General features: G+C 37.4%; 1 protein-coding gene across 6 annotated transcripts; it reads right to left on the reverse strand.

Moving 5' to 3' along the window:
- Positions 1–1758: 1758 nt before the first annotated feature.
- Positions 1759–26134, reverse strand: LOC131677726 (troponin T, skeletal muscle). 6 transcript variants are annotated; one of them, XM_058957731.1, is made up of 12 exons: positions 26015–26134; positions 14182–14225; positions 13384–13437; positions 10064–10081; positions 4581–4731; positions 4308–4523; positions 4018–4236; positions 3670–3762; positions 3518–3598; positions 2877–2955; positions 2227–2357; positions 1759–2155 (listed from the first exon to the last, which is right to left on the reverse strand). In XM_058957731.1, exons 2-12 carry the CDS (start codon positions 14202–14204, stop codon positions 2060–2062), a joined length of 1161 nt encoding a protein of 386 aa, XP_058813714.1. In that variant the 5' UTR covers positions 14205–14225; positions 26015–26134; the 3' UTR covers positions 1759–2059. The 6 variants fall into 6 exon arrangements, with proteins under 6 accessions (XP_058813714.1, XP_058813715.1, XP_058813716.1 ...); XM_058957732.1 differs by lacking the exon at positions 2877–2955 and adding an exon at positions 3333–3411; XM_058957733.1 differs by lacking the exon at positions 10064–10081.
- Between the last annotated feature and the right edge of the window lie 247 nt (positions 26135–26381).

Genomic DNA, 26381 nt, shown 5'->3' on the forward strand with positions numbered 1-26381 from the left:
CTTTGCTTCCACGAATTCCCATGATTCAAACGGATTCAAATTCCGATTCGACTTTGATAATGAAAGTAAGTCATTGTAAAGCTTCGGAATAAAGTTGGAGTACCGTCGATTCTCCAATGGCCCTGTTTATATATTGGTAAAGCATAAGCATTGTTACTGTTTGTAGAGAGTGGCACAAACGAAAGCGTTGTTTATCATGACGTATATCATAGGACTTTTCGTAACATGTTTTACAATTTACAATCGAATATGTTACCTCTATAATGATCTATGGCAGCGTTTCTCAAACTGGGGTCTGCGGACCCCTCGGGGGCCGTGAAGTCGTTACTGGGGGTCCGCGAAGAGGAAAATCTTTTCTAAATGGATATTGAAACTTAAATTTTTTTTCGTATTAGGCTGAAAATAATATATTGACAGCATATAAATCAGGGGGTATTGGAGGTGTGCACCTGCCCAAAGCGATTTAGAAGGGGTCCGCGATCGCCCAGGATAATTTCCAAGGGGTCCGCGGTGACCCAAGGTGATTTCGAAGGGGTCTACGGTTCAAACAAGGTTGAGAACCGCTGAGTAAAAGTATAGAAGTTGGATCACTTATTCTTTACCGACGCCAGAGAGGAGACTTCACTATCTGGACTAGATATCGATCCACCAAACTCATATACCGGGTACGTGAGCAAGGTGAAGTCTTCCTTCGGGCTCTATTGTAATACGAGTGTTGTGAAGTCGGAGAAGAAATCTTGCGAGAGTGCTTATGAAGGTTAAGGTGGTCGACATTTCCAGATCAGTTGACATCGCTACAGGTACTGATATTTCTAGAGCGTTTTTTCATTACATCATATCTAACAGAAACGTCAAACGGAGAAAATCGCGTGCAAAAATTTCATTGCAACTTTCAAATTTATTTAACAATTAAAGCACACAGAAGGCTATTAATTCTACTATCACCTCTGCATTTACTCATTGCAGGATCGTATAAGCATATTACATGTTTTTCGCGAAGATAATAGAGAGATAATTGATAACTATTATTTTATTACATTTAGCCGATCACTTTTGCTATTATGCTCTTTTACACATGTGGTCTTGGCAACTCCGTTTGTAAATGACACATTTTACTGTGACGTTTAGAGAGACGGGCTTGTAGTTGTGATATATTTCATGTGCTGTATTGCAACCGAGAGTGTAGATATGAGGTTTGGCATTGGAAAAACATACTAACTACAGTCGACTTGGAGAAACATCACAACGCAAAACATCACATCTACAAAATATTAGCAAAGCTTTGGTATACTATATGTGATATTTTGACTTAAGATTAAATTAACATGTAAAGAGTTATTATTTTTCTCTAGTATTTGTGGACGATAAAAAGTCAATGCTTGGCTTTTATTTGGCATACTTAACTCAGTTTGTTTACATTTGTTAGATATTATGTTTTGAATAAACGGTATAGATTTGCGCAAACCTAATCAGGTAGATTTTACCGCGATGGCTGGACAGCAAACAAGAAACTATGGGAAAACACGACTGATTAACACATAAGAAGAAATGCAAGATCACAATAGCTACCGATTAAATATCTAACGGTGATCTCTAGAGGATAATGATGAAGATTCTCTCTTGATAACAAAATACAGACATTGACTCAATTCGAAAAAACCTTAATTATTTGAGCGGTCAAAAACCTCCACCATAAGCAAATTCTGCCAATGGGCCTGCATCAGGGATAACTTCGGACAGAAAAACAAATGGCATAAGTTTGAATCCAGAAAATATTGTTTATAATAAATAATTTTATTTGTTTTGTAATGAGATTTTAAATAATAATATAATTGTTAAATGATATAATTCATGAAAGATGGTAATCGAGATGAATCCAATCATGACTGAAAACGCTGTTGCTGCTGGTATACTTCTATTTAGCGCTCCCGCTTATCGTCATCATCATCACGAATTGCTTTTGCTGCCGACTGGAGGAATAGTATGGAAATGGTAGTAGAAAAATAATGCTTCCGACTTAATCAATAGTTCTAAAAGGAAACCGTTGACGTTAGAAAACTTATTCTTCCTCCTCTTCTTCCTCCTCCTCTTCCTCCTCTTCTTCCTCCTCCTCCTCTTCCTCCTCTTCTTCCTCTTCCTCCTCCTCTTCCTCAACCTATAGTAGGATTGAAAACAATATGTTCAATTCTTTACGATACCGTGTCCCGTTTCACCATCAATACTTACGACTTCTTCGACGACCTCTTCCTCGACTTCAATTTCCTCGTCTTCAGGCTTGACCTCGTCCTCGCCTTCGGGGGTCTCTGGATCGCCAGCCTTCTTACCAGGTCGCTCACCGAACCATTTGGGCAGTTTGGCTGATGGTAGTTGGAATAGTAAAATATTAGGAATTAGATGAATATCGTCGAATCGGTGCCGATAGAATATAAGTTATGTACAAATAATATACAGATATACATGAATTTTTGAACGGTTATGTCACATTATGGCGAGTGTCAGTGTTCGTTTCAGGATTTGAGACAAATTCAACGATTCGTTTTTTTGTATCTTGAGATATGTATCGAGTCCGAAAGGAGTCGGATGAGTAGAAGCAAACAATTGTCGCTTGTCTAATATATGAAGAACAATAAGGTGCTTTAGGACTCGTCAATTGTTTGGACGTTCACATAAGACGTGTGACTTTATATTTAGTGTCCAACTGGTTACCAGTTACTGATGAGATGAATTTGAAACGTAAAATTAGTTTAAATATATCATCTCATCATTTACGAAATTAAAAAAACGAATCGTTTGAAAATTATGAATCTTTTGTTTGTCCACTCCTTCCTTTAGAGTCTATCGTGAGTCATTTGCTACTAGTGAGACGTGATACTTACATTTCTGGCGGCCAACATACTGTTCCTTCCGCTCGGACCATTGCTTCTCGAGGACTTCTTTGTTCAGAGTGTCAAAGCCCTACACAGACAAGTTGTTAGGAATAAAACAATGAATGAACAGTAAGGCACACGTGAATTGTACATAATGTGACGTGAAGGAGATCATCAGCGAAGCTGGTCGGCAGCAGATCGTTTCAGACGTAAGCTCGCTTGAAAAAATCTTACAACCGAGGCAAAATCACTAAATATGATCGCGATTTGGATGTAGACTTTTTTGTTCAAAAAACGATAAACACATGTCGTTAGGTACGGATCAACACTGATACTATTTTAAAGGGACGCCTTTTTGGTTATTCAAAATATAGTATTATAGTACATTTTGTCAATGGAACTAGAAATTGCATTATATACTGCGTGAGCACACTTTCATTAAACATTTGAATGGTGAGCTCTTACATTTGGTACGTCCCATCCACAATTCTTGACGTTGCGCCCATTTTTTGTTAATTTTATCTAGATAGTACGTGCTGTATCCCTTTTGGATTTTATAGAAAAAATCGATTAGATTTATTGAATGTGCATCTGGAAGGATTCACGGAACCGAGGGGGATTTATATGCAAAAGAAAAGCCAAATACTTACACCTTCGAACAGCTTCTTCTTATCATCGTAGGAGCGGGTATCAACACGACGTTCGTATTTGGAGGCGACTTGGATCTTGGGCTGTTACGAGTGAAACATGGTAAGTTATTAGTACTGGTCAACAGGCAGAAAATAAATTTATGTTCAATTACCGGGTATTTGCCAGTCAGGGCTTCTGGGTCCAGACCCTTCTTGAGGGCTTTGTGTCTGAGCTGTTGCTTTTGTCTTTCCTTTAACTCTTTCAACTGTAGGGAAAGAAATGCCATAATATTAATAAATGTTTAATTTGATCGGTGTGCTTAAGCCTTGATAATCAACTGAGGTAATGAGTATAGTGTAACTATACTGTAACAATGTCAATCAAAATTCGACTTTTAATCTCCGTTTGAAATCTTTCTTTGTTAGGAAAAAATACTGTTTGTTGTGACTTATTGGTTCGTAATCAGTTACATATCCAGAGCCTATGAAATCACACATAACCTTATGATATCTATACTCACATCGTAGTCCTGACGCTTTTGCCTTTCTTCCAGATCGTACTTCTCCGTTTCCAGTTTGACGATGGCTTCCCACAGCTCGGTGGCCTTGGCGCGCAGGGTATCGGCGCTCAAACCATCAATTTCCAGCGGCTTGATACGGAAGGAAAGCGAGATCTTCTTCTCTTCCTCCAGCTGTTCCTTAGTCTTGTTACGCTCCATCTGGGCATTGGACATACCGAACTGTTGGAGATACGATCAGAAATTCAGTCCTGGCTAAATATCAAAAAGATGGTACAACCCTGATCACTTACAGCGCTGTCCTTCTTGGTGATGGTGAAGTTCGGTCCCTTCTTGTCCTTGTCCTTCATGGCCTGCAACATGGCCTGGCGCTTCTTCTCGGCTTCCTCGAGACGTCGCCTCTTCTCTTCGATTTCCCGCTGTTTCTTCTCCTCAATCTCGCGGACGCGACGCTCCTCCTCTTCCTTCTTGCGTTGAGCCATACGCTGCTCCTCTTCAGCTCGGGAAACCTAGAGTACGGAACATATTAGGTTAACCAATTCCAACGATCGATTCTGCGATCAAACCTTGCGCTTGGCCTGCTTGTCCTTGAGCTTCTTGAGTTCATCTTCTTCTTTGGCCCGCTGTTTACGCCATTCGTTGATGTACTCTTTCAGCTGTTCATCCAAGTCTGAACGCTTCTGGTCCTGGCGCTTGATGAACTCGGGATCGTCTCCCCTGGAAGTTCATTATCGCAACACAACACAAACGGTTTTTCGTTTCGCATAGACAGGGTTTAAGTAACGGCGGCAAAGAGAAGGAATAAAGTAAGAGCAATAGATTAAAATCTGTTCCCGAAGAGCAACCATTCCGAAGTAGTTGTTCAAAAGCGATTAATAGTGTTTGGAGTTGTACATATCATCGCCAAAAATAGTCTGTTTCCCATTCGTTGACTAGATAGCAGGCACGCGCAGATAGAAAAACATCTATTGAAGACATGCTGACAGTCCAAAATACAAAAATATACAAAAATTAGTCAAAAAAAACAGAAACACGGAAAATGTGTTGTACACGGCGTACAAAAATACGTATGTTGTTCCTGGAGTTTACATAGATTGAACATTGAGTATATAGGAGAATGAAGGATGGATGACAAACGTTGAGATTGTGTGAAGTTGGCATGATGTAGGGTTTCTCGATAAGTGTGAGGTAAGAAATGTTCGAGTAAACACGATGCTGGTGCAGCAAACCATTGGCTGTGCCGGTTTATAGAAAGAGTGAATTTACTCGCTGGTCCAGAATAAAGTTAAGCAGATTTTTCAAACGATATATGAACGCGTTCAGTCAGTAGTATTTTTTTAACCGTGGATGCTTTCATCGTCATTCAAGTATCGTACGAAAATATCCAAAATATTCAAACAACAATTCAAAGCATAGATTTTCGCCGAATTAACGATAGAGTGAGGCAAACAATTATACATTCCATTAATTCGTCGTAAACACAAGAATAGGAAACGTGCAATATTTGACTGTTACATAAGTTGCAGATTTTATCGATAAACTGATAGATTGTGTGCTGTGAGTGAACTTCACAGTAATCATAATAATTAGGAAACAACAGTGATGATATTTGAAACTGGTATGTGTCAATACATTTTATAAATAATAGTTTTATAATGTGGACACGGTTAGGTTAGTTCGCAATACATGTCAAATTTTAAGTTTTATATCAGCTGTATTTGTGAACTGGGGCACTGTTCGGTGAAAAACTACATACAGAAACAATATTTTCAAGAGTAATAAGTAAATTAAGTTTTAATGAAAACATTTCCACCTTACAAACTAATATGACAACGCGCCACAGGGATATTCCATCCTACAGACCATTTTTTTGTATTTTGTTTCAGCAAAATATTTTGCTGAACCTTTTCAGCAAAACTGGATGTGCTAAGAGATCAGCTTTGCAGTTTTTGTTTCGCTGATTTTTAGTAAAGCCCATTATTTTGACGAAAATCAGCAAATCAAACAATCAGTGAAAGAATGGCAATTTTGCTGAGTTCCAGCAAATCAAACTGGCAGTTTACCGAATTTTGACAGTTTTGAATTGCTGTAATTTCAGCGAAATATATTTTGCTGGAAGTATTGCTGATATTTCAGCAAGGCAAAATTCAGCAAAATTTTGCTGATATTCGGCAATCAAAATTTAGTGTGTAGATTAAAACTGTTATTTAGAAACAGATTTGATCTCTTTTGTTGCACTAATTTATCGGAAAGTGCCCAGGAAGTCTGGAGAATGTGTGATGTAAACATGCCAAACTATCGCTTATCAATACCGTGGTAATACATGGTGAGTGGAATTAAGCCTTCTATATCGACTAGAATCTAAAATAGCTGAGAACAGGCACCCATCTTCGAACAAATAAGTTTACAAAGTTTGCGTAAACTTTTGGACAAGTACCCGTTAAAACATGCCGGCCATTTTGAATTTTCTATGTACTAAGCTGTCAATTTAGTCAATTAGCTTTAAATAGACCATTTTACTCAATTTTAATGCTCGAGACGGACTCTGTTCTCAGTGCTTATATTCAACTTATATTCAAAAGGACTTTTCTATTGCTCATGTACGTCACATGACACAAAACTACTTCAATACTTGGTGGAAAATAATACACACAGACAGCGAAAGTAAAAGGGATTGTTTTGAACCAAAAAACTGCATTACTATTCGTGAGACCGACAGTCAAGATAAAGCGGAAATATTAACAATAAATCATATATTGATCAATATATTGATGGTGTAAAGTCATCTTCAAAATATTGATTCTGCAGACTTTAAAACGGATTGGTGGATTGAAGCAGTCTTGTCAATATTTCTATTGACAATATTTCTGTCTCGTGTAGGATCCGCTTAACACAAATTTTTACATAAGCTGCGCACAGATTTCAAGAAATATGACCTGGTATCCCTGGTTTCACCACCGTTTTGTCAACCGTAGAACAGCTCAGAGCAGAACTACGTTTCCGGTCCTGCAATTGTATGACGACACGTTCTATATTATCGAGAAGGGAAGTTGTTCGGTTGGATCCTTTTTTCAATGAAAATCGGAGTCACCGCTGTTCACTTTTTTTTTCTAAAGATATGCAGACGTAGGCATTATTGAGCCAGCAAAATTGTCAAATTGTTGAGCCCATAATTCTTTTTTTGTGTAGCACTACTAGTTTTCTACAATGGAATGAAAAGTTCCCAGTCTGTGATCGCTCTATTTTTCTTGACAAGAGTTTAGTCCCTTCCGCTTTATGGTAAATTGCTTACGAGTTTCTTTTAGATTCATAAAAATGGTACGCTCTTGTTGACATGAATCAGCAAGTATACTGTCAATTCATACACAAAATGACACTGCTACAATTTATGTTGGCAACCGGCCCATCTGTCATTCGTTACCAGTAGTACACTCTTTCATCGCGAATTCGTGTATATTTGGTGCTTGCCGACCGAGAAAATTAGGGAACATCTCCAACAACTTGTATGAAAATCTGCCTGGAATGTTAATATAATGTTGATACACTTAAAGTAATTACTAGGCAGATTAAATAGTTCTGGGCCTAACAAAGATTTTTTCAGTTTTCTTTCCACTTTTGTCCAAGGGAAACATACAATCGAACCAAGTGAATGACAACTAGCAGTGTGCGTTGAATAGAGAACAAAGGAACTATTTATTTACTTTTACAACCATGAGTAAAGTGGATGAAAAAGCTCTGCTCTAACCCAACGCTGTGGTTGTTGACTTTAATTTTTTAACGCAATCTAATTTACCTTCCAAAGGTGAAAATGGAACTTAGGCTTACAGAGTTCCTTTTTCTTCAGTATCATCATCTCCGCAATGCATTTTTTTGACATAATTTAATACGTTAGTCAAAGCCGAACGTTTTGTTCTGTAAAACAACTTAAAAAATGTGGTTAAAAGTGACAACGTTGGAATTAAGATTCTCGTATATCTAGAAAGTGATTATATAAAGGTATGGAGAATGAACACCCATGTAGGCGGGCAGATATACGCTTTCCCGCTACGAAAGAAGCTCTCCGCACGCCGTAGAAAGTTGCTTGTACGAGATCCAACGGATAATCAAAAACATTTATTTATATTTTTTATAAATTGTATACATATTAAGGACTCAGGACTCCGTGAAGTTACTGCTGCGAGCCGTGTCAAATAAATGAATTGGATTTTTTTGTGCAATATATTTCACAATTGTTATCAATTAGCACGATAGAGCAACCATATCGTTCTTCGATGACCCGTGTAAGCTTGGATAGTATTCGACGCAAACCCTCCAAAACTACGCCGCTTTTCCATCTTAGACATAGTTCAAATGAGTAAAAGTCCTTGTCAGCAAACCATATCCTCAGATTTGGATGCAGTTAATGGTCACATGAACGGAATCCAGAGCAAAATGAGTGGGTAGAAGGATTTCGTAGCCTAATTCGGCCGAAGCACAATACTTGTTTTTGAGCACCATTCTACACACGTAACATTTTAAATACACGATCTGATGAGATATTTACGGTGTCAGGCAGCTATATCACGGAATTCAAGTTTTCGATCATTAGAAATGAGAAGACCGATTCGGTCAATTATTTTGGACGTAGTCACAACTGACGGCCTAACGGAACGTGATTCGTTATTTGTGCTCGTACGGTCAAATCATTTATTTTGTATTTATTTTTTGACCATTGTATTCCAGTTGCCGTAATACTTCTCAAGTTTCTTCTTCGTCTTTCCCTCCATTAAATAAAAATGATAATCCCTTTACACCTACTTGATTATGAACAATAACGTTTTTAGACAAGAGCTGTCCTCAAAATCAAGTAAAGCTAATATCACAGAGAAATGGACAAAACATTATGAGGGAAGTCATTCTAAAAGTGTCACGGCAATCACGTTCCCGATTGTAACGAATGCGGAATAAAATTTGGTCGAAATTCAAAAGGCATTTATTTGTAAAAAATCTTTATTAAATGTTCTCTCGATATGAAAACATTTGTCATCTTATTAACTTAATGTAGCAAAAATTTGAGCCCATTCGAGAAACTTTACGACAGTTTGCAGGAACTTTTTACAAAGCAGGCGAAAAGGTTGATGTTGATTTTGATTATCAGATGTTTGTTGATAGTTTTAGGTCAAAAATTGGCATACACTCTCCGCTTCAAATTAGCCCAGGAATCCTCAATTGGACGCAGTTGTGGTACATTTGGAGGGTTATCAGCTTTTTGTACAAAGAGTATGCCATAATCCTCTATTGCGCCCAAATTTTTTTGGCAGGTGCCAGATTAAGCGTTTGCCGCCATTTTGTTTACATAGTATCTCCTAGCGGGTCGAAATCAACACTGGATGTTTAAAATATGTGTGCCTAGATTATGACGTTTAGTATGATGCCTTGCGCAGGGATGTATTTTTGTTTTTATGCTGGAAGGTTTGTTAAAATTTCATTCCGCATACGTTAGCACATTTAAGCTGCTTCGTTGAACATACATTAGACCTGATAGTAGCAAATAGAACATCATTAGCAGTTTTCCGTAAAATATGCAACTTCAAGACAGTCGTCAAATTTTCGCAGTGAACGCTTTCCACCGACCCCAAAACATCAGGGCGAGAAAAACTTCAAACTTTCCAATATGATAAGCTCGTTTAACTCAGTGAGATAGTTGTGTTATTATCGTTTCACGACCGTTAGAGAGAAGTTGATTAAGGTATGTTTGGTAGGTAGATGTTCAACCAGCAGGACAGAGCTTTTGTGTGCAGAGTGGCTTAGCAATAGACGCCGGGAAACTCGCAAATGCTGGTTAGTTGTTTTCCATCCACTTGCACGAAAACGATGCCAAGAAAGTAGGGCAGAACAGGTTCCTTTTCGGTAGCTTTTGCGTGTGCTTAACTGAGAAGTATTCTATTAGTGTTTGGCGCAGTAGGTGGTGGTTTAGGCAATAGAAAGGTTGCATACAGTTTTGTAGTGTGGGTTGTGTATATCTGCGTGTATGTGAACAACGGTACAACCGGTTGTTTTTTTCACTTACTCGGGCTTAGCTGCTGGCCTACGCGGTTACGGATAATGGTTTGTATTTATTTTTGTATGGGTTGTGACGTGGATTTATGTTCAATAAAAATAAACACACAGTTTGAGTGGTTGGTGGTGATGGTTGGATGGATTTTGTTTTTTTACACAACATGAACCATTGCCAGGGGAATCACGGGCGCACGGATGGTTGATGGTAGTAACGAAATGTTTGTTGGAATTTTCACAGTTTTTTCGATCCAGTTTTGAAGGTTGACGACGAACAACACAAAAAAGGAAAAAAATCAAAAACAAATCTCTTTATAATGTGTCTTACAAAAATTCGATTGAAACAGCTTTGTATGGTTCTATGTTTACAAAATTAAAGGAAAGGTTCAAAATATGACAAATTTCCGAATAGCACAAAATATTTTCCAGCATCACATTGTAAATCGCACATTTGTCAGTGTTCCAGTTCATCTTATTGGTACTTCACACGCAGATGGGGAGACCGTAAGAATTTGGGATAAAGAGTTGATCATCATTGGCGAGTTTTACGGAGTGATCTAAGGTGTCATATTTTGAACTACTTTCTAGTACTTTCTACACACCGGAAAACACATCGTAGCTAGTACCAAACAGTTATTTACGTTTGTTAAATCGTCATTTTATTATATATGTATGGGTACGTCAAAAGCGGTAGGCGATTAGTAGCGTCGTATGTACAATCATTTACTATAGGTTCGATAATTAAGTGCAGATAAGGTGGGATGAAGACTTTTTTGAAATAATTCAATATTTAATCGTTTATTTCTCCTAATATTTTAGGATTATGGTGCATTTCGGCTGTTGGTGCGTACGATTGAGTTGGTAAATAACCCATAATCATGCATATTGTCCTAAATTGTAAAAAAACACCCAGGCCAAAGTTGCAGCCACTTGAATGGAACTTTTTATTCGGGCGCACCCTGTTGTTTACATTCAAATCATAGTTTATGTGAGGAGAGTGACAACGACCGTCGAAAGTGCAACAATTATTATCTGTCAGTGTCATATCAGGCGAATAAATGATCTCACAAATACATGTATTGTATTATAAGGGGTCCTTACACGCGCAATAAAAGAGTCATTACTAAGTAATTACATTACTGAAATTGTATGGGAATTCCGTCATTACTCACCGTACACGATTATTAAAAGTGACATTAGTCACTTAGCTGCTTAGTAATGACATTACTAGCATCTCGTGTAAGGTACCTGAAGACGCTGAATCTGGTATAAATACTCGCCATCTGAATCTTTTGTTTAGCATTAATTTGTCAATACCACTCCAGTTGAACAAAAGAACTGTCAATTGCTCTAGCTCGAGAAAGATTGGAAAAGATTTTTCCCGATTTTTTTGTTAGGTCTGGTTCTTCATTCGAATGACACTGAAAGATAAATGGTAAACACAAAATTGAGATAGCGAGTCTTTATTGAATTTTGACAGTTGTTCCAGTATTGACAGTTGACCTTATTCTCCTTACATGCGGTGTGAGTCAAACGTAAGCGCCTACTTATCAAAAACTCAAAAGTCTATCGATAAATTGTCGTGTCGCAACTGGTTAATCGTTGACAAATGAGAAAAATTTGGTATTCAAGCGGTATGTACTATGAGACGTGTTTTTTATGTTTGCATCAAACTGAAAATTTGTTCCACCAGCTCAAACAGCGGGAAAGTTTAAAAGAAAACTGAAAGAATGTCTCTAAAGCCATTGCATTAAAATGTCTACACAACTCAACTTGAGTTAGAGCCGAAGTGGGAATAGGTCACAATGGCTCAGAAGAGTTGCAAAAAATGTAACATTTAGTCGAAGGCACAACTAGTGGTTGAAACTCCAGCTGCAACAATTCCCGACAACAGATAAAACAGCACCATTTCCTAAATAGTAGAGACTAAAAAAGAGTAGCTACGCGCGACTCAATTTTACAAAGACTAAAACAGAATAGGATAAGTTTGCAACACTGTTCATAAATTGAGGCACTAAAAACAAAGAAAGTGAGGCAGAGAAAGAACGTAAACGAAAACTATGCGAGAAGCAGAAACAAGCGATATCAAAAACTACCGATTAAAATTTGATTTGAACGAAAAGGCGAAACAATTGTTCATTTTCGGGAAAACAAAGAAATTGTAGTTTGGTTGTAGTATTTGAATAACGACTTAAATGAAATTAATAGAAAGCAAACACTGGAGTGTATTTTATTGTTTGAGGAAGCTTGAAAGCTGTTTGAAATGAAAAAAACAACATCCGACCAGATGAGAGATTATCATTAAGTTTTTCATAGAACCCGATATCCGAACAACAATCTCTCAAACTATCGCAAAAATAATACGGTTAAACTTGTAGTATAATAGTAAAATGTTACCGACAAAAATTCTTGTTTTCTCTAAATGTCTACCACCGCACGAGTTTACTCTTACTATTGTTTCGCAACAACCAAAAAAACTGTTCACTTTTGCCCTTAGTTCTTTTCAAAAACATTCTTGCTTGTATTGGTTAGGCTGAGTAAATGGTTTGTGGCTGGCAAAGGCAAAACATTCTATTCTGTACATGGCTAATAGGGGATGGAACTATTTTCTAAATCGCACTTACTTCCTGCAAAAGAAAAGAAAATTCTACATTTAGACTTTATTTCTCCGGCTGCAAAGGTTAGAGTAAAATAATATATGTGATTAGAAGCAGAGTCGTGCTAGTTTTTCGTAACTGCGATAGTGCTGCCTACAGCGGCTAACGAATGGCCCAACGAATTGGTCATTCTGTTCTGTTTGGAACAAGCAAGCAACGTTTAGAATATATAGCACTATAGTCTGTGTCTATAATGTTGGATATATGAACTGTCTATGAGCTGAATTCTGAATGTAACCTGGCAGCAGTGTTTGAAGAAGCAGCTAAGGAACTATTTTCATTTCCTGACTATACAAAATATTCAAAATTTAACATATTCATTACTGTCTCGGCGCAAAACGGGTATACCATCGAAAAAGCACAATTATCTACATTGAGATAGATTAGAGACTGTTAATGCAATATAAATCGTAAATATATACAAATGAGTCTTAGTCGAACGCGATTTACAGCCAATTAAACGTCAATCGTCGAAACTAAACAAAAACTTTTCAAAATACTACTTCTATATTTATAGATATCGATTTAATGACTATCCACCGGAAACTAGCATTTAGTCAGCGATTTGTATTAGAATAGTAAGTAAACAGAGCGATAATAAGTGGATAGTTTTTGGTCAATCATATTGTCCACTATTAACGCACTACAGCCTGTTTGCATGGCAAAGCGCACTTACTGTTCCTGCTGTTCCGGTTCGTGCTGCTGCTCCTCGACGACCTCCTCTTCAGAGCTAAAAACGGTTAGAAACAGATTAACACGGGCGGGGGAAGGGGAATGAGATCATCGACTATGTGGCCGAGGTCTGGTTTGAAATTTCCTACTCGGGTGCGTAATCTTTTCTGAAATAATTTTTTAACATTCCACAACATCTCGTCCTATACGCCAATTCACGTAGCCGAAACCGGTGAAATACAATTTAAAAAATATAAAAAAACTTCTAACGGTCCAACCTATTCAGGAAGCGCTGTTTGGTATTTCGAATGGAATCAAGGAGTAAAAATGTTTATTTCTATATGGAAGCTTCAAGTAGGCGTTGTCAAAATAACAAAAAGCAAGGAATGTGGCTCACACCAGTGGCTAAAACATGGTAACAGAGTAACAAAGCAACGATTGTAACAAAACTTGCACTCAAAACAACGGTGTATAAAATTGTCCTGTATTTTTGTTTGTATTCAACTAAACCGTAAAAGATAATGTAGAGTTCAGGAAACAAGAAACAAATAACAGTGGCGTTTTAATACAAAATGGAATTTGTGGAACATGATGACATGACTGAGGGCTGTGGATGTTTGAAAGTTTGGTAGAATTTGAGTTAACCCTTAACTCAAAGACAGAAAAAATTGACGAACAAAAACAAACAATTATTTACGAAACAACGGTTTCGTAGTCAAAAATATGTAACCAAAAAAATCCTCGATTTCCAAAAAAATGAAGGACAGAGAAACCGCCTATTGGACGAGTGGCCAATACTTACGAATACTCTTCATCATCCGACATGGTGCTGGGATGTGGCTAAACCTACGAAATGAAATAAATGAAAAATGATTAGTAACATGTTGGCGATAAGTTTTTATTTGTTTTATTTCGTTGTTTGATCGCTGGGTCCAAAGCAGCGCATAGTGGTATTGCTATGGATAGGGATGAATGGAGTGGGAATGGAAGAATTTCATTTGTCTTTTAAATTCTGGAACAGTTGACAATCTTATATAACCTTTTCTTTCAGTTCAAGTCTTAGCTTTTCAAATCTTATACAATTTCCTGTTTAAGACAATTTCAAGAGTAATCGTGTTCGCCGCGGTGCTCCTCGACGTGGAAATAGTTGGATGTCTACTTTTAGAACGCTCGTATGTGTGGATCTGTGTGACCGAATGATTTTTTTTTTCGCGCAATATGAATGTGCAAATAGATCTTAACATCACATAAAAGATCCATTGTTGCTTTGCCTTCAAAATCTCAAAACAAAATAACTTTCAGTTTGAGCACTTTACACAAGACGCTCCCCTTAAGGTCGATTCCATACGACACGACTTTGCGATGTTCGAATTCGTTTTATTATTGCTGCATCATGGTGTAAAGTGTTTGTCATTCATTAACATGTCAAAAGCAAAACTTTTCTTCAGTTAATTGTCCATTATTTTCGCTTGATAACAAACTTCTAAAGATCGAGTCATGCCGTATCGTTTCTAACATCTAGTGCGGCTCAAGTTTGCAGCAAAACGACCAGAGTCATCTGAATTGTCAGTGGGCCCATAAGGATTGCCAGTGGGTAAATCCAAGGAGACAGTCCTGTAATTTCTACCTTAGTGACACTTATCGAAAAAAACCTCGAGTGCAAGGAAATGGGTATTTTCTTGACATTATTCTACATATCAATTGAAATGATCCTGGGAAAAAGTAGTCAAAAATCGAGAAGGGACTGGATTTTTTAAATGCTCAAAGGTCGACAGATAACAGTCACATTGAATGGCTTTCGATATTGTTGATTACGCTGATGATGTAGGTTAGAGTTGCCACCCCTCCGGGTTTGACCTGGAGACTCCAGTTTTCGGGAGCGATCTCCGGACCTCCGGGTTTTACATTAATTTCTCCGGGTTTGGTGGAAGAAGAATAATTTCATTTTTTTGGAATTAATTGATTCTTTACAAAATATTTACAAAGTCTAAGTTAACTATTATTCTGGTTCAGATTTATTTTGCCCGACTTACTTAGTTTCAAGGTGGCGAAGATGAGTTCACCAAATATTGCTGATTTCTTTCACAAAGCAATGAATATGAAAAACATAAAATTTACTACAAATTAAGTAAAGTAATATTTTGCTATATGCTACAATTTAAATGTAGCATCCACTAGCACTAAGTCAATCAAAATGATGTAAAAAAGTCATTTTGCTGCAATTTTACCAAATCACTTCACTGTTAGTGGCGTTTACCACCAGCTGCACCAAGGTATGGCAGATTTGTTCTAATCCAACTTACTAGGTCAACATCAAACGAGTTTTTCCCTTTGTTGTTGCTACTCCTGCAGCGACCCTTAACTGTTGGCTAGGGGGTGAGTTTGGCCTCTTTGTGCCCCTGACCTCTGGTGATGAATAACTGACACCACATAGCGCTTCTCATGTGATGCCGTAGTCCCCTTTGTTCTCCTTTTCCTGTTAGTTATGGAGGAGAGCAATGCTTGTTCGACTTATCCTCCACAGCGAGAGTAGCTGGTGCTTTTATATTCTTGGTATTTAGTAGGGGAAGTGAAATACTACACCGGATTAAACCGACAAAACCGTTCTCTAATGTAAAAAATTTACAGCTTTACTGTAACGTAGTAATAAAAAGCGATTAAAGTGCTCTAAACTGCCGAGCAATCGTTTTGATGCCAATTTCCGTCTAGTTCCACTCAAAATCCACCACCCTCCGGTTCCCCCCCCCCCCAGTTCAGTGAAAATGTCCGGGTTACAGACTCTCCAGAGGTGGCAACCCTAATGTAGTACTAATTGCGGGTGGTAAATATGAATCCGTATTGAATGGTCAGATTCAATTAGTCCTGAGCCTCATCATGACCAACAAAACCTGTCTTGATCACAATTCAAGTTAAAATGGAGGCTGAACCGATCTTCGACATTTCAAATAAGGTGCACATAGGGGATAATCATATAGGGGATGTGGGGGTAAAGTATCATACAAGACTCGTTAAATTCGATGAAAAGAGTCTTATGTTGACCTTCTAAAAGACACAGGATACATACGAGACCCAAAGCTTGACCGACGAAACGATGATATGTAAAATGTCAAAGATGACTTACTGGCGTTTAACAATTTCTAGACGACTAGAAAGCTTTCGATGAACAGTAGGGTCTGAAACGGAACCCTAACGGTGACGCTAAAACATTTGTTAGAGACGAATTGATGTTAATCGAGATATTAATTGATTGAACCACATTGGCAGAGATTATTGCGACGAACTGTTAGGTCCCTAGAAGGGAATGGGAAGATATATGATTACTTCCTCGAATCGGGGATAGTTTCTGAGTGTAGAAAACTATCGAAAGGCATCGATAATGGTGCCAGAATAGTACACAGATGGTACTATAGATGGGATTCCATCGGGTCTAGAATTCGACAATCATAAAGATCTTAAAACAACTATGCCATACACTGAGAATATAAATTCGTAAATATAATGAGAACGATCGTGCAATGCAATGTTTGACAACATCGATGCTTTAAATTTAAAAAAAATCGATGTCGCCAAATCGATTTTATTGTAGTACGAGAAATGACCGCTTGATGAGCGAAAGTTTTCGTAAATTTTACTTATTTAGTTTGCATTGCACGAATGTTATCGTCGATAACGACACCATTTTTCGTGAATGAAACGAAATGTTTCGTTTATTTTAATAAACGTTTGTGTATATTACGAGCGATTTCATTGCTCACACGAATTTATTTCGTTCATCTTAGGAAAGTTTTCGTATTTATTAGCATATTATTTTTTCAATCGATATTTTAGGATCGATGTTTGACAACAACGATTTTTCAACTAACTAAAAGGACCGATCTAGCAAAATCGATTTTATTTCAACCTGCTCACCTCTATCGAGGACTAGAAAGATTGTGGTGTGAAGTAATGGCCGCTTGATGAATGAAAGTTTCCGTAAATTTCACATATTCGGTGTACATTGCAGGAATGTTATCATTGATAATATTCGTGAATGAAACGAAATGATTCGTTTATTTCAATAAAAGTTTATGTATATGATGAACAATTTCGATGGTTCGATGGTCGCACGAATTCATTCCGTTTATCTTAGAAAATTTTTCGTATATATTAGCCTCTTTTTGTTTTCAGTCGACCTTTTGGGATCGATGTTTGACAACATCGATTTTTTTTTAATTTAATAAAATCGATGTTGCCAAATCGATTTTAGTGTGGTACGAAGAAATAGCCGCTTGATGAATGAAAGTTTTCGTAAATTTTACGACATTATTTTTCGTGAATGAAACGAAATGTGTTGTTTATTTTAATAAATGTTTCTGTATATTACGAACATTCTCGTTGGTCCCACGAATTAATTTCGTTCATCTAAGAGAAGTTTTCGTATTTAATAGCATATCATTTTGACATTGCTCCGGCAGAGAAAAACTCAAACTAATTCATACAAAACCAACGAGCATTTCGCGATGGCTCTACTGAAACCGTACTGCTCCGGATTCTGGATCAACTAGAAGCGAAAGAGGTTCAGAAAATCTTCCTGAAACCGGCAGACATGGATAGGGGAGCCCGGTGCTAGTTGGCGGTTGGGGTAAGTTGGCGGAATCCCTTTTTCTCTGTTTGTATTAGACATATAGCGCTTTCACTTCCTGTGTACCTCATGTTATGTGAAACCCGTTATCCAATGTGGTTTTGTTGCAAAACAATTTGTTTGGTGGAAGTTGTGGGTGATATTGTGTTTTCGAGCATACCAAGTAAATTTTCTAAATTTTAAATACTTTGCGTTATTTAGCGTGATTTTCAAACTATTTCCTGAATGATTATATTTTTCGATAGCGCGTGAAAAGAGCTTTCACTATCCGTATAAATATTACAACTATCCACAAACAAAAGTTATTTTTTAAATAGTTTTTAATAAAATATGCGGCTGGGGTAAGTTGGCGGTGCTGCACGCGGGGCAAGTTGACGGTACTATTTACAGTGCAAAAATGTCATCAAAAAATTTTATTTCTGGAATTCACTCCAAAGTAAGAAAATCTTTTTCTTGTGTATCTCGCCAATGTAGGAGACATTTATTCTGGCCAATTGAATGAAGAATTTCGAAAATTTGCTTTTGAATAGGGGGTATGCGTCAAAGTCAAAATGCCGGGGTATTGAAACTGAAATATAATAGCAAATGTCGGTTAATATACAGTTTTCTCGAAAAGACATTCAGCACGTTCCAAAAGGACCCTTGAAGTAATTGAATTTCCATTTGATTGCTTGGTTTTTGGCGTATCATCACATACCGCCAACTTACCCCGGGGCCGGGGTAATTTGGCGGGTTTTCCGCGTCACATATTTTTATCTCTAAAAGTGGAGACATTACATCAAACACTTTAAAAAAATCAGAGATGTTCCCAACAGTCTGCTCTTCCATTCCGCGTGTTCTATTTTGCAAGATCTACCTACATCAAAGCAGTAAAAATTGAAAACTGAAAACACCGCCAACTAGCCCCAGTCTCCCCTACGGCTACTAAATAGTCAGACCGAGACCGTTGTGATGATCAACAATTATCTGACGTATAGAAACAATGACTCCATATTCTACCTCTATTGAAGCTCTTTTGACGTTGACAGTTTGACGAATGGTGCTCGTAAATATTATAAAGATATTCGTATATAGCAGCGAACAATTCGTTTGCCGAACGAAGCTGTTTCGTAATATGTCAACGAAAGTCGTTTCGTGGTTTTCACGAAAAACTCATAATAAAAAATAAAAGTGTTTCAATAGAACTATGAATGATTCATCATATGTACGAAAAATTCGTATATATTATGAAAACTTTCTGTACGAAACTAATTCCTAGCGATTTACGAATATATTCTATCAGTGTATGTTACTAGAGGATGAGATGCAATTGGAAAACGAAGAGGGAGGTTTCTGATAGTTTCAACGTGTAAATATAGTAAATAAATACTGTTTATTTTTTTCTTCTTTAGGCTAAACGACATTCACAATAAGCTGCATATCAGTATCATTTTTACGCATGGGCACACTGGGCCTGGGCTAGGGGCCCCGAGATTTTGGGGGTCGCGCACTGAGGATGGATGTAAATCCACAGTAATGCCTGCCTTTAAAGCAAGGTACACTTGATTATTTGTTACTATTTGATGCATTGATAAAAATTGCATAAATTTGGTTTGAAAGTTATTTGTGGGTGAAAGTATATATTAGCATTGTTTCATCAATGTCCCGATACCGATTTGATATTGATTGATCGGTAGCAGAGCAGTTTAGAATCGCACATTGATTCGTATCCCATGTGATCAAAGAGTACCAGGCAACCAAGCGGATTGATACTAGTGGCAGGAAACGCGGCACAGCAAGGCCAGGATGGCATTTCGATTCAAGTTTCAATTTATTTTAAGCAAAAACAATGCTATGTTTCGATCTACACGTATATAAAGTTCGGAAGGGTCCAAACCGTAGCGACAAAAAGAGCATAATGAAATCTGTGCCTGGCAAGCGTTTTGCGGATGCAGCAAAATTATTCAGGTCTTCATAACATTTGTGACAGTCAACGGACAATTATACAAAAAACCACTCAGAAGTCTATCGAAAAAATGAAGCCGTCTTGAAGGTAAACTTAAAATCCCAAAAGTGATTATAAATTAACTTTAACACCATAAAACTCCATGCATGAACCTCAGGACGATATGTGCGCTTAGAGTCAACATTGATTTCAAGGGTGGCAAGATTCAGCGAAAAAGAATGTTCATTGGAAAAGACCATGTGATTTTATCAGAAATTGGACGTCGACTCTCTCCAGTATCATCACATCCGGAATGTTGTACTGCTCACTACCCGACCCGGAAAAAATAACTGGGCAATAACCGGAGCATACTATTTGTTGGTATTCAGACCAAAACTCGGTATTAATTGATTATTATACCTCATTGAGGTATTAAGCAGGTATTGAAGAAACATTTTTCAATACCTGCTCAATACCTCAATGAGGTATAATACTTTATTTTCGTATTATGTATGTATTACAGTGATTTTTACAAATACCAAATCAATACCTTATTGAATACCTCCGTAAAGTGAATTTTGTTATTGGAAGATTGAAAAATGTTTTATTCTTATTCAGGTATTATAATAACTCGTTTCATTATCAAATAGTCATTTGGAGAACATGTCTGTGTTATTTTTTTTTTTGGTATTTTACCTCTTATGTAGAGCTCATTAATACCATATTGTGGTAAACAGTCGCTGGTATTGATACCTAAATTTCCGCTGTTATTTTCTTCTGCTCGGGTAGTGCACTATATTTACCGTCCAGATTTATTTTTGTACACTTTTGGGCATAACGCATAGGTATATATCGCGATCAAGGTGGCTACCATAGGGCTCTTGCTACACACACAGTTAAAGCATCTGTTGGGCACACATTGCATGTTTACATTCGATGGACTAAGATACGAATTGTAGTACAATATATTCTTTTCAATAATAAATCCACCCAGTTTCAGGATAAGAGTCTGTGATTATATCTATTTGATATATTTGATAACATTTTAACATATTAGCCCCCACTTAGAACGTGTTTAGTAAACGGTTGCAGCAAGGACAACCGTGGTGGTGAACAATGGTTTTGCTTTCCGCAAGGGAAAAATTGTCCAGAATTTTAAAGTCACATAAATAAAAAATAATTGTCCAGAACGAGTGGAGAGTAGCAGCTCTGATCAATTATACGACAATGCACAATACTAAATGAACTGAGCATACTTCACCAATTTCAACCATATTGGATTATTTCTGTGGAATCTACCGACATCCAGGCCTCAAATATATTATCACACGCAAAAATAAAACTATTTTTTTTACAAATTACGTTTTACAAATATTGAAATTATGCAACATTTTACATTTTACCCCACTAAGTATGATAAGAAATCCAAATTCAAAACTTCCAAAACCTAAGATTAGGTTGTATAGTGATAAAAACCATTCTGGCAGCTTTCTTTTATGCACAATCTTTCTCGATGTACAAGATGTTTCACGACTTTAAAATAAGATGCATTTTTTGGCAAGAATCCTTTGGAATATTTGTTGTTTCCATGGGTATAACTTTGGCAATATTTTATTTATTTAATCCGCGTATCTGGTTCAAACGCTAGAAAATATTGTGTTATGCTATGAATGTATATTGCTGGTTCATATAAAGCATTACTTATTTACTTATTGGCTTGAAATACTATGAATTTATTATTCAAAACAATATAATCTCGCCGATCCGTATACATAATACGCAGCTTTCATTTTTGCCTGCCCAACGGGTCACCAATACATATGCGCTTTGTAAGCGCCCTATACGCTGATGAATAGAATTCGAAACGTTAAACTCAGCTTATAATGTTATATACGGTCAAAACAGTGTACTTGAACGAATACTCTGCAAATGCATTTCCAACTTCGAAGCAAATCATATCAAGTACGGTTTTTGTTTTAGTGTTTCGGATTCTCCTCGTCAGTAACTAGCACCAACTGGGTGTCTAGTTAGACGATGTATCTAAGCTAGTACCCAAATTAGCACTAGTTAGACACTAAAATCCAAAAAGTCACACGTCTTGCGTGACTTTTTGGATTTTAGTGTCTAACTAGTGCTAATTTGGGTACTAGCTTAGATACATCGTCTAACTAGACACCCAGTTGGTGCTAGTTACTGACGAGGAGAATCCGAAACAGTAAAACAAAAACCGTACTTGATGTAAGGTATGTGTCCTTACGCACAAAAAAAAATTTGGTATCGTCCAAAATTTTCCCATTTGGGAATTTGCATAAAATCATATCATTTATGATTAATATGAAATTCTTTAGTTTTAGAGCTATACAAAGAGAATTTCGAACAATGTTATGGTAATACAAACGAATAAAGGTCAAAATCAACAACAAATAATTGTTGCTATATTTTTTCCGCTTTGTGAATGTGTGAAATTTTTCAGATATACCTCTGAAATAGGAAGTTTGCATATATGCAAATGAATTTTAGCAATTATTTAGATAGAATAGTTTAGATGTTACCAAATTCAAATTGAACAGAAAGAAAAACCATCTTAAACACATCACGAAATACGGAGAACTTATTTCTGGCCCAGACAACGTTCAAATAACGAACGGTAAACCCGCTCTACTTCATCAATCTTCCATAGAAAAGGTACTCTCCATCCTCAAACAACGTCATACAACAATGAAGATCAGATTACTACATATTAATTCTGTCAGGTTACTGCCGCGCAATATATTTTATTTCTAGCCCCAAAATGTCCTGTTATCTTTCCAGTTGCCTTTGCCATATTATCTCTATTTGGAAATCTTGGATTGATCCTGCTTGTGATATGGTGTTTTATTATTTTAATCTCTAATAGTAACTCTACTTTAATCTTTAATAGTAACTTTACGTCAGAGGACCCGGGATTTATATTCCTTTGGGAATCCTGTGCATGACAGAGTCACTTGCTAATATTTTTTTGGAACAACTTTGATCATCTTGATTGTATAATGTACTCCTGGTGGTGAAATCTATAACCATATTTTTCCTCCATATATTTAGATGATTTACTATACATCTGTTTACATCTGTTCAATGATAGGGGACCTTCAGTTCAATAGTGCTCAGGGGCTCCGAGTGGTTTTAAGACAGCCATGCTGCATATGTTTGAACGTCATCAAGTGTTATATGACTTGCCAAATTCTTGTCCAGTTTCATTGACTCGGTAATTGACGTGGTTTCAGAAGAGTTTAGGGATAGCTTTAATATTATGCTGGATAGTGCTGTGCAATTTCACGACGGTCTTTGAACTATCAGGTCAATATGAAATGACCGTATCACCACACAAATGACGGTTATTTAATTTCCATTTTATTCGCATAGTGTTTCAGTTAACCATCTCTCACGAAAGCCGTGCGTTGGAATGACAGATAGATTGAGTGCCGTTTATGTTATATTGGATTGGTAAGCAAAATACTATCAGTGTAAAAAGATAATTAAGTACATATAGGAAATATACGACGTGGTGGTGGTGAAAGTCAAGACATCAAATCAATGCAACATGATCAAAAGAGAGGAAGCCCTTGTGATGTTAACCAATCCAAGTTTAAAAAAGATTATATAACTCATGCCAAATTTGGAAATATCTTATTACACTTATCACAACAGTATAGGCTAGCTATTGTTTACATTAGTTTTAAGTTGATTTATTTTTGTTTTCGTTTAGCATGTCTCCATTAAGCATGTCACCTCAAAAATATCTGGGCTCTCTAGTATAGATATAGAGTTGTTTGAAACGATTTTATTACAATTGAGTGAGGATCAGTCGATTGCCTCTACAACCAAGCGTGCGCACCTCTTTGGTGCATAAACGCGAACGTATGGTAGTCTATATATTGTATCGATTTTGTTGGCTATTTTCGGCAAATTTGAGACTAAGAGAAACGAAAGCAATGAAATTGAAAGACGGATAGGTATTCTAGAGCGAATCAGTTATAAACTTAGAACGGAAAACTAGAACTAGGCAGGCTCATATGGGCATGATCGAAAGGAAATGTGAAGAATTCTTTGCCCTATGCAGAGTAGGAGTTGGGCGTTGCACCCAAGTCTACCGTCTAAATATTGCATCCATACTAAAGAAAAAATGTGCAATACAAAAAAACATTTTACCACAAAGTTACATCTTTTGATTTAATTTCGAAGAAGAAATGCGTACTCCCACTAACTTTTATTGCCATGAAACCCACACGACTAACACCCACGCCTGGCGTTTGCAGGGAATTTTTAACCTCGGACATTTCATTCATAGCGAAACAAAACCATGTTACCGGGGAGCCGCCCAGACATTCGTAGCTAAAAACGAGAAGAAAACTATTTTTACTGTGATCAGCCGGTGGCGATGAACACCGGCGGTGTTTTCTGCACCCGACATTTTCTGCTAAACAGTTCAACTTTTCCACTAAATAAATGCGCATGCGGTTCGGTACACCATCGTCGAGTGAAAGATCAGGGTACGGATCGCTGCAACAGAACGTGCTGAACGATTAGGGATTTTCTCGTTTGTGTTGCAGAGATGTTTCAGTCTACGGCATGGGTTTATTTTTAGCGCATGAAAATCATAGTTCAAGAAATTTTCGCCACCGATCTCACAGCATAGGAAAATGCTTGAGGCGTAGGTAGTGTAGAGCTACAGATTACTGAAAAATTACTGTGAAAGACGGTCGAGTCCTAGATCTTCCGAATTGATTTGTCGCTATTTATGTATGTGTAGGTGAACGGTGGTGCTAAAAATATTGGTTTTGCTCGCCGATGAGCTCCACCATTTAGACAGAGCTTGCTAAATTGGGGCATTCGTACGAATTAGCACTGCGTTTAGTTGCGTTGTCCGCTAAGTTCGCTTGGAAATTTTTGGCGAATGTATCATCATGGGTATGAGTATGTGGTCAAATTGTACTCGACAACTGGTGACTATTTGTCAATAAACGAATATTACCTAATTCACTGTTGGGTAATCGCGAGGCATATTTATCAGTTGTTGTGAATAATTGATCAATGTCTTAGGAAACAAGTCATTTTCCAACAAACGAATAACTTTTCAGGTCGCAGTGAACCTTATATAGTAGTCTAATTTAACGTTTTGAAAGTCCAATTTTGCGGATCTAATTTTCGGAGAAAGTGCTCTGCGTAACGAACTCATGTGTTGCATTTGGTATTGAGGCTGGTACGGGTTAAACTATCGTCCACATATTATTTTGGCGAAACAGAACGATTTAAGTGGATAAAACAAGTTTTGACTCAATAACAAGGAGCTATTTAGAGAAGAATCGAATATAATAAACTAGAAAAGGGCATGTTTTAGACAACTGTTCCAAAATAGCGAATTATCAAACGTTATACTATTCACAACAAGGACAGTTTTCATACATTCACTCTGTAATCTTCAATCCTTGTAATATTTGGGTAGGAACCTCTTCGATTCTATCTTACAGAATTTATTTAGCTTGCTTAATTTGGGTAAGTATCACAATAATCACACTTTACTATCGTGATTATTTTTCACTTGACTGTCTCGCACAGCAACACGAAACTAATTTTAGTATCATTCTGCAGCTGCGGCTAAATTTGGTTACTATAACCACATTTTTTTCTGGGATCGCCTTTAGCCTAGATTCTCTAGTTTCACTTCACTCGAAAATGTTAATGCAGCGTTATCGAACTCAAACGCTGAGCGACGTTTCTTGAAAGTCCCAATCTCAATCTCCAAGGGTAGAATCACAAATTCTCATTGAGTTACATAATAACACTTTTAAAACAAAAATAACTCTCCCAAATGGATGAAAAGGCCTCCAAAATGTTATCTCACTACCCACAAAGGCAACATGTTCCGTTTTTTCTTGTTAAATCGAATCCAACCACTTTGCACTGCTTTTGAACAAAGTGAATATTCCTTTTACCACTTTCGGACCGCAAACCAATGAATGGAATAAAATACACTTCCACCAGATTATCAAACCAACTAATCGAACAAATCAAACAGGTATTGCAGATGATAGTACAGATGAGGGAACTTACTGCTCTACAAGAAAATGAAAACACGCACTGATCCGGCGACCGTCGTCGAAGTCAGTGTTGCTGCCAGCGATGACTGAATCGAGGAAACCCAGCTGCCTGATCCTGAAGTCTTAATTTTCCAACCCATCAGCACACCGACATACACATCGGTTTATATGGCGGAATCGTCTACTTGTGTGTGCGCTCGTGGTTTGATAAATAGGGACGATCGCGAAGTAGTACATAGCGGTCATAGAACACGAACGGTTCGCAAGGTACAGGCAGGGTCGCAGGATGGAAACTAGAGGTAGCGTGAATGCGCCACCCGAAAGCGGCCCCGTTTCACGATGGGAGGACATATTCGCTTTTACGATGGCGTGTGGCGGAT

The sequence above is a fragment of the Topomyia yanbarensis genome, chromosome 1 (genome assembly GCF_030247195.1).
Source record: "Topomyia yanbarensis strain Yona2022 chromosome 1, ASM3024719v1, whole genome shotgun sequence".
Taxonomy (NCBI): Eukaryota; Metazoa; Arthropoda; class Insecta; order Diptera; family Culicidae; genus Topomyia; species Topomyia yanbarensis.

What these genes read in the sequence shown, in the direction of transcription:
- LOC131677726 (XM_058957731.1), bottom strand. Translation starts at nt 14,204, where the DNA reads ATGTCGGATGATGAAGAGTATTC. An exon ending in TCGGATGATGAAGAGTATTC is followed by an intron (nt 13,438 to 14,181) that starts GTAAGTATTGGC and finishes AACCGTTTTTAG; the next exon opens with CTCTGAAGAGGAGGTCGTCG. An exon ending in CCCTGACTGGCAAATACCCG is followed by an intron (nt 3,599 to 3,669) that starts GTAATTGAACAT and finishes CACTCGTAACAG; the next exon opens with CCCAAGATCCAAGTCGCCTC.